Genomic DNA, 8,679 nt, shown 5'->3' with positions numbered 1-8,679 from the left:
TGTTGTTTGGTTTTGTTGATGTCGTTGTTGTTGTTATTATTATTATTATTGTTGTTGTTGATGATGTCATTGTTGATGTTGTTGATGTTGTTGATGATGTTGTTGTTGTTGTTGATGATGTTGATGTTGTTGTTGTTTTCGTTGTTGATTTTAATGTCGTTAGTTTTTTAGATGCTTTTTATACTGTTGTAACTGATTGTAGTAGTTGTTGTAGTAGTAGTAATGATAGTAGTAGTAATAGTAGTAGTAGTAGTAGTAGTAATGATAATAATAGTAGTAGTAGTAACAAAACAGCAGCAGTAGAAGTAGCAGCAGCAGCAGTAGTAGTAGTTATTGCTGCTGTGTTTGCTTTATGTGATCAAATGATTAAATGATAGCTTCAGCATTTTTTACAACATCCAAACTATGCCCTCTTCCGTGTTTTATGTTTATATGGTGGGTACAACTTTTTGAATAATTTATAGTTATGAGGAAAATCTTTCAATGAAACGTACATTTTACTCTATGTTATTATCAATAAAATGAAATCACCATCTTTGTCTATATTTTTTTTATTAAATTTAAAATAAGTTGAATAAAATAATTTGTAAGAATCCATACCAATGTATTAAGGATTTAAAAAAAATTTAATATGTTATAGACATGTATTATATGTAAAAAAAAATGTGTGTCTGTATATGTGTGTATGTATGTATGTATGTATGCATGTATGTATGAGTGACACTGAACCGTCAAACATCAAGTAACAAATGGATTAACACTTTGATTTGTATGTATATATGTATGTATGTATGTGTGTGTGTGTGTGTGTGTGTGTGTGTGTGTGTGTGTGTGTGTGTGTGTGGGTGTATATGTATGTGTGTATGTATGTGTGTGTGTGTGTGAGTGTGTGTGAAACTTAGGAGCAATAAAATCTGCGCTAATCACTAACATGATTGAACAACAAATTTCAATGCCATTCATCACAAAACAATGGACAAACTGATCGTAATAAAATTCATTACAATAGAAAAATAACAACAACAACAACAACAACAACAACAATAATAATAATAATAAAGAACAACAATAATAATTGTCCAGTTCAAAGTAACATGATAAGCAATAATAATGATTGCAACGATTTCAAATGTTAAAGATACGACATCAATCATAACGTTAAAAAACATTCCCATCTCGACTGTTCAGTTAACCGCATGTAATGAAGTCTTAAATGGCATTTAATAACATAAAACACACACGCAACAAACATACACACACAAACACACACACAAGCACGGACACAAACACACAGGCACGGACACACTGACAAATATATGCAGGATATATCAACATGGCGTACAATATACGGTGATCAGCTTGTTTTCGAACCCAGCCACTCACAGCAGCAGACCAACATTTACATATACTAATATATGTTATATATATGTATGTGTGTTTGTTTGTTTGTTTGTGTGTGTGTGTATGTATGTATGTATGTATGTGTACATATTAAAACATTTTCCTCGAGGCAAAAAATTCTAGCTAATGATAGTTGATGGAATGGTAATTATGAACTAATAGATGAAACGCGCGAAAACATTTTTTGAAAAAATTTATAAACTCACTAAAACACGTAGACACACGCACGCACACACACACACACCACACACACGCGCGCGCACGTACCTACATATATATATATATATATATATATATATATATATATATATATATATATATATATATATATATGTATATATAATTTATCTATGTACTAATTTGTTTGTGTAAGGTGTAAGGTAACAGAAATTTCGCAAGACACTATCATATTGATGATGGAAAAATTTAAAAATTGGAGTTTACATATTCAATCAAAAGTTTGTGTGTTTATTTGTTTGTATGTTGTTATTTGTATGTGTATTTATGTATTTGTTAAAGGTTAACGGTTGTTTGTATGTTCTTATTTGTATGTGTATTTATGTATTGGTGTGTATTTGAATGTGTGCGTTCACTTATAACATCCCTATGTTCATGTTATGTAATGTAGTATGAACGTGTTTGATTGTTTGCATTGTATGTGTGTGTGTATGTGTGTGTGCGCGCATGTACGTGTATGTGTGCGAAGCGTTGTATGTTTTTTTTTTTGTTTTGGAGTTGCATTCATTAATTGAGTGATGAGAAAACATTACGAATGCATGTAATGAATGTAAGCTACTAATATTTCGGCGAAGCCATCAATCAAAATGACTTTGTTTACATGCAGCTTGGAATAAGTGCCTATGTGTACTCTACCAGTTCTGCTTATATGCCCACGCAATGTCGTTTTTGTATGTATTTTAGTATATGTCTTTATTATCTTCATCGCTGTCTTTTTATCAGTAAGTTGTGTTGTGTGTGTTTTTTGATCTTGTCAAACGCACACAGATACACACACACAAACACACACACAGAGGCGCGCACGCACACGCAGACACACAAGTGTTTATGCGTACTTCAGCGTAAATTGTTTATGTGGTATTACGAGCGTAGCGTAAATAACAGAAAACAATATTACTTAATAGCCCAAAAATGAAACGTGCAAATCACACATCCACAAACTGGCAGTTCTCAGAGCCAAAAATAAATTGAAATCTATTTTTAACTGTCGCCATTTCAAAATTTCAAAAGCATAACAAAGTCATTCACATTAATTTAAAACTTTTTAACATAAATATTGAGACAAAACAATTTTTCCCACAAAGAACTTCATCAAACGTTTCTAAAACATGGAGCGTTAATTGATTTTTATGTCGTTGAATAATTCACATCCTCCGCTTCAAACTTGCTTGAAGCCAATGAATATTACTCCCATGGCGAAATTGTTAACATAGATTTATGTTTCGTTGTTGTTTTGGGGTAAATAAAAATAATAATGATAATAATAAAAACACTTTTTAGCTCTTCTTCGAGTTTATTTTTGCGAATGTCAAGGTCGTTGCGTTCATTGAAATTTATTCAACCGAAATTTTATTTAGGCCGTTGATGTTTTTGTTGTTGACGATATTGTTTGGTTGTTGTTGTTGCAATTGTTGTTGATGCTGTTGTTTGCGAAGTCGTTGGTCCCGTAAAATGTTTCAACGCGAACGATGTTTCCGTTAATATTCTGGTAGTAATTGTTGTTTATTTTGTTGTTGTCAGCGTTGTTGTTGTTGTTATTGTTGCGTTTGCTGCTGTTGTTGTTGCTGTTGTTTTTGTTGTTGTTGTTGCTGCTGTTGATGTCGTTGATGTAACTTCCATTATCTGGACATGAAACGTTGTCGCAAATAACTTCCTTCACATCAACATCATCATCAACAACAACATCAAAAGAAGCTACATTGTTATCAGTAGCTCTATTATTTCTATCGATAACATCAACTACATCAACGTTAACGTCAGTTAAGACATCAATAGCATTGTTTTTAAGAATAACACCAGATAAATTTTCAACGACAACTTCAGCAGCTGTATCATCTTTCGATACGTTAATAACATCAACAAAATTCGCAACATCAACAACATCAACAGTACCATCAACATTGTTAGTTGCATCAACATTAGCTGTGCCATCAACAGCAACAGTAGATAGATCAAAGTTTTTTTCATTCTTTTCAAAATCTTCATTCCTGCTCCTCATCACTATCTCACTCCTGCATTCATTGATGACGTCATCATCAATCTTCTTATCATTCTCTTCTTCCCCTTCGCGACGTATCTTTTCAATGTTCACCGTTCTATTGTTCGTCCAAAACTGTTCCTCATCGAGGTCCTCCCCGTTGTTGGTTATTATTTTCTGAAAATTTTTCTTACCGTCATTACCAATTTGTTTACTCATTTTATTATTAATAATAATTTTACTGTTATTATTATTATTATTCTGTGTCGTCTTTCGATTGGCTAAACATTTGGGGCAGCAGAAATATTTGAGGGCGTGGAGGAGGTTGAGGAAGGAGTCCCTGAAGTCCTGCGAGAAGAAGGCGTAGAGGAATGGGTTGAGACAGCTGTTCATGTAAGCCACGCAGTTGCTCAGCAGCTTTATGATGATCACTGGTGTTGGGATTGATTGGTTGGTTAGTTTGTAGTTAAATTAATTGCTTAAAAACACATTAGTTATTCATTAAAAAATTAGAACACAAAAGAACGTGAACTTGCTGAACACTCACACACACACACATAAACAAACACACTGACACCAACACACACACACACACACACACACATAAACAAACACACAGAGACACCAACACACACAAACGCACACACACACACGCACACACACACACAGAAACTCATTTATACTCATGAATAAATCAATCCTAACTAATGGCGGTATCGTTGAATTTTGTGAAAGCGAAGAGGAGGAAGCAGATTTGAATTGGCAGCCAGCAGGCGGCGAACGTGACGACAACAGCGATCAGCATTCCGGTAACTCTTTTGCGTTTGTTGCGCCTCTTCTGTGAAGGATCTTTCTTTTTTTCTGCAGCCGTGCCAGATGTCAACGCGGAATGTTGCTGATGCTGAGGTGTTGGAATGTTTAACGTAGGCTGTGGCAGTGTTGGAGTAGGAGTTGTTTTTGTAGGTGCTGCATTTAAAAGTGCTGTTGCTGATATTGTTGCTGTTGTTGTAGTCGATGTTGTTGCTGTTAAAGAAATTGATGTTTTCAATGCCGATGTTGCCAATTGTGATGTTATTGATGTTTCGGCTGATGTTGTTGCTAGCATTAATGTTGTAGATGTTGATGTAAATGTTTCTATTGCAGCCACTGGTGTTGTAGATATTGTTGTTGCTGTTGTTGTTGTTAATGTTTGCAAGGACGTTATCATTGACAAGGAAAAATATTTTTTAAACGGTTGACAACGAGATTTTTGCTCTTGAGTTTGTGACGCTGACGATGAAGATGTAGTTGTCGGAAATGCTGATGTTGTGGTTGGATTAGATGGATGGGGTGAGAGACTGGACAAATATGGATCTGCTAACAATTAATGTGATGTGAAATTAATAATTTTTTCATACTTGTAGCTAATGAGTGATAAATTATACTTTGGTTTCTTATAACATTTGCTTTAGTAATCCTTTCAACAACACGATAAAAAAATAAAAAGTTACAAAAATATTAATAACTTTTAATGTTATTTAATTTGTTCATTTTATTTTTGTATACATTTTTGCAACCTTGAATGGACAAGAGCCTCGTAGCTAATCTACACTTCCCTTCACGCTGGTTCTCAGAGATTTCAGAGTTTTTGTTGAGTTGCTGGCTGTTTCGAGGTAAGTTCCTTGGATGTCTGTGCATTCCTCTCTTGAGGTTTCTGTGCAGCAGGCTGTAGAGGACTGTGATGGCGGTCAGTGGGATGAAGAAGCAGAAGAGGAAGAAGGTCGAGTGGAAGGTCTGCACGAACGTCCGGTCCTCCTGGTTTGTTTGTGGGAAGAATTTGGAAGTTGTTACTTTGTCAAAATGTTTTGCTGAATTAATATGAACTGAGTTATTATGTTGAAATTACTCAAAACTATCATTAGCTAAAAAGTCGTAAATATAGTAATGGTGTGACCCTCAATCTACTTTCCTCAACGACCCTCAACGTCAAATTTTTCCTCAACAGACGAAATTTGAAATTAATTAATGAAACATCACCCAACAGACCATACCCATTTTGATTTTTAAATCAGTTAATCAAATAACCAATCACCCAACAACAACAACAGGCTAGTGAACAACAAGCAATCAGCATATTAACCAATAAGCAGCCCAACAAACAACAGCCAACCAAGCAACCAACCAACTACCATGTTGTTGTAGTTGATGAAGTTACAAGAGAACCATCCTTCCTGGTAGAAAGTATCAATTTCCCAGAGTAGAGGTGAGTTGCAGACGATGAGAACGAGCCAAACGAGCAGTGTGGCGATCAGAGCATTTCTAGGGGTGCGCCAATTTATAGAGCAGAAGGGATGCACGATGGCCAGGTACCGATCGACGGCCATTAGGACCATGGTGTACACGCTTGCGTAGGCGTTCAGATACACTCCGTACACGTGTCCGATGCATAAAAATCTACCCAGATGCCACCCGGTGACGAATCGAACGGCCGTGAATGGCACGCAGATAATGACAAACAGCAGATCGGCAAATGCTAAGCTGGCGATCAAAACGTCTGTGGTGGTTGTCGCCACGGATGTCGTCGCCGATGACGTCACTCTCGATTTGTTTGACGCCGGTCGATTGCGACGGTGTCTGTTGTAGATTATTGTCGCGATGACGATTAAGTTGCCTATCGTACCGACCGCTGTTATGATCCCAAACACCACTGGAATGAGAATGTTAATTACGTCCAAGTAGTTGAATTCTTCAGAAACATCATCTTTCTGGTTGTAGTCATAATAATATTGAAAGTGTTTGTCGTCGGTGTAGTTGTTATAATCGTTGCTGGTGTTGTTGTTCGTGATGTTGTGAAATTTAGTAAAGTTGAAAACGTTGTTGTTCGTAAAAAAATGTACTGGCGGCCGTTGCTGTTGCTGCTCCTGCAACATTGTGCTGGCTGCACTCATCCTATTTTTATGTTGTTAGAGTTGTTGTAGTAACGTTGTTGAAGTGTTAAAAATTTTGTTGTGAATTTTGTTGAAAGTGTTTGTTTGGATGGTTTCATTCGAACAATTTTCGCATTCAGTTTTTGTAATCGATTCAAATTGCACTGAAATATTTCGAGTGTTTTTTTTATTTTTTCTTTGCTTTGCGGAAAACATTTTCAGAGTATCCAATGTAAAAATTGTTTTTTTTCTAGCAACCAGATTTCTGTTCAGTTAATGTTAATGATGTTTGAAATTTTTTTTCAACTTTACATTCATCAAAATTAGTGCATGTAGTTTTGTAGTTGCTACAAAAATTTGTTGTTGCTTTTGGTTTTTATTTTTTAGTTGTAGATTCTGTCAAATTTTTTATGATTTTGTTGTTTTTGCTGCTGCAGCTGTTGTTTTTGTTATTGATAATGTTGTTGTTGTTGTTGATGATGTTTTTGTTGCTGTTACCTTATTTCTTTCCATCTTACTGTTCTGTTGAATATAATGATGACAAATTTAGCGTAGCAGTGTGAGAAATATATTGCCTACCAGGCAATGGCATAGATTAGTTTAAATGTAATTGATGCTATTCATGCTCTGGCAGAGGTTTCATTTTAATAAATAATGTTGACGTTGGTTGGATGCTATTAATGTTGTTGATATTTTTCTGGTTATTGATGTCGTTAAAAGAAATTAGGTTAATGTAATCGTTGTTAATGATTTTGTATTTTGTAAAGTGCAGTTGTTGTTGATGTGGCAGATCTTAACTAGTTGATGTTATTAATGTAACGTTGCTTGTGATGTTAATGTTGTTGCTGCTGTAATGTCATTGCAGTGTTGTTGGGATGTAGTTTCCGGATGAGGTCGTTGAGATGTAGTTTCGGGGATGTTGTTCTTGGGATACAGTTGTCGGGATACTGTTGACGGGATGTAGTTTCCGAAATGCTGTTGACGATGTTACTGTTGATAACATAGAAGCATTCTGGAAATGGAAACAATTTACTAGCGAATGAAAATTTTATTTTTATGGATTTTGTAGATGTATGTTCTGCAGTAAATTTTGCTTTGTTTGATGTTTGCAAGCTTGTTTGCGTGTGCCGGTGTGTGTGTGTGTGTGTGTGTGTGTGTGTGTGTGTGTGTGTGTGTGTGTGTGTAGCTACTTTTTTTTATTTTATTTTAGTTTTTTCATTAAATTTATCTTTTTAAAGTTTTTCAATGTTAGTGAATTAAATAAATAAAAATAAATAAACAAATTAAATATCAATTTTTGATGGTGTTCTTAATGTTTCAAAAGTTTTTGAAATAATTTTTCAGGTCAGCAATTAAGAAAAATTATTTTTTAAAAGCCCTCTTGAGAAAATTTTATTTTATTTTTATTTTTCAATGTGAAACAATAAACTGCCGTTGAAGTACGCATTGGATACCTGGTTCATTTCATTTTAATCTACATATGTAGGTTAACTGTGAAATTTTAAAATTATAAATCGGACATAAAAATTTCAGAAAAGTTCAACAATAAAAGAATAATAAAAATTATGGCTGACGTCATAAGATCATACAATTTTTGTTATCTTCGACTATATCTTACGTCATAATATTTTATTTTCTTATAAATTTTTCTTCTAATTATTTAACAGAGATATAAACTAAACACATTGCGTGGGAATCAAATCCAGGAACTGACACAAACAAACACAAACACACAAACACCCTCATAGAAATATACACACAAACACACATAGCACATACTCACATTTAACACACACACAAAACACAACACAAAAGATAACATACACACACAACACAAACATACACACATAACCCAAACATACACATACACACATTAACGCAAACACACACACACAATCAAACACATTGACACAAAAATAAACACACACACACACACACACAAACAAACAAACAGACTATCAAACTGCATGTTGATTTTTTTGGTGTATTTATTTATTTTTAACCTCCGTACTTTCATACGACTGACGCCCATTTAGCGGAAGGATTAAACCGGATTAACTGGATTCAAATACAATCAGTCCAACAATTCATTCATTCATTTGCTCATCATAATTGCTGTTGTGTCTGATTATTATTTAATTATTATTTCATATTTTC

The 8,679-nt window shown here is 34.5% G+C and overlaps 1 protein-coding gene across 1 annotated transcript; it reads right to left on the bottom strand.

The window, feature by feature from the left end:
• Positions 1-64: 64 nt before the first annotated feature.
• Positions 65-6,525, bottom strand: HELRODRAFT_67877 (hypothetical protein; the record flags this gene model as incomplete). The annotated part of the gene is made up of 5 exons (XM_009026903.1): positions 65-174; positions 3,904-4,047; positions 4,322-4,429; positions 5,218-5,410; positions 5,785-6,525. Coding segments are annotated over 5 exons (1,296 nt in total), but the record flags the coding sequence as incomplete, so codon positions are not given.
• Positions 6,526-8,679: the final 2,154 nt, after the last annotated feature.

This window comes from Helobdella robusta (genome assembly GCF_000326865.2).
Source record: "Helobdella robusta unplaced genomic scaffold HELROscaffold_5, whole genome shotgun sequence".
In the NCBI taxonomy this organism is placed as follows: domain Eukaryota; kingdom Metazoa; phylum Annelida; class Clitellata; order Rhynchobdellida; family Glossiphoniidae; genus Helobdella; species Helobdella robusta.
The sequence above is the reverse complement of the archived record's forward strand: the minus strand, read 5'-3'. Positions and strand labels throughout refer to the sequence as shown.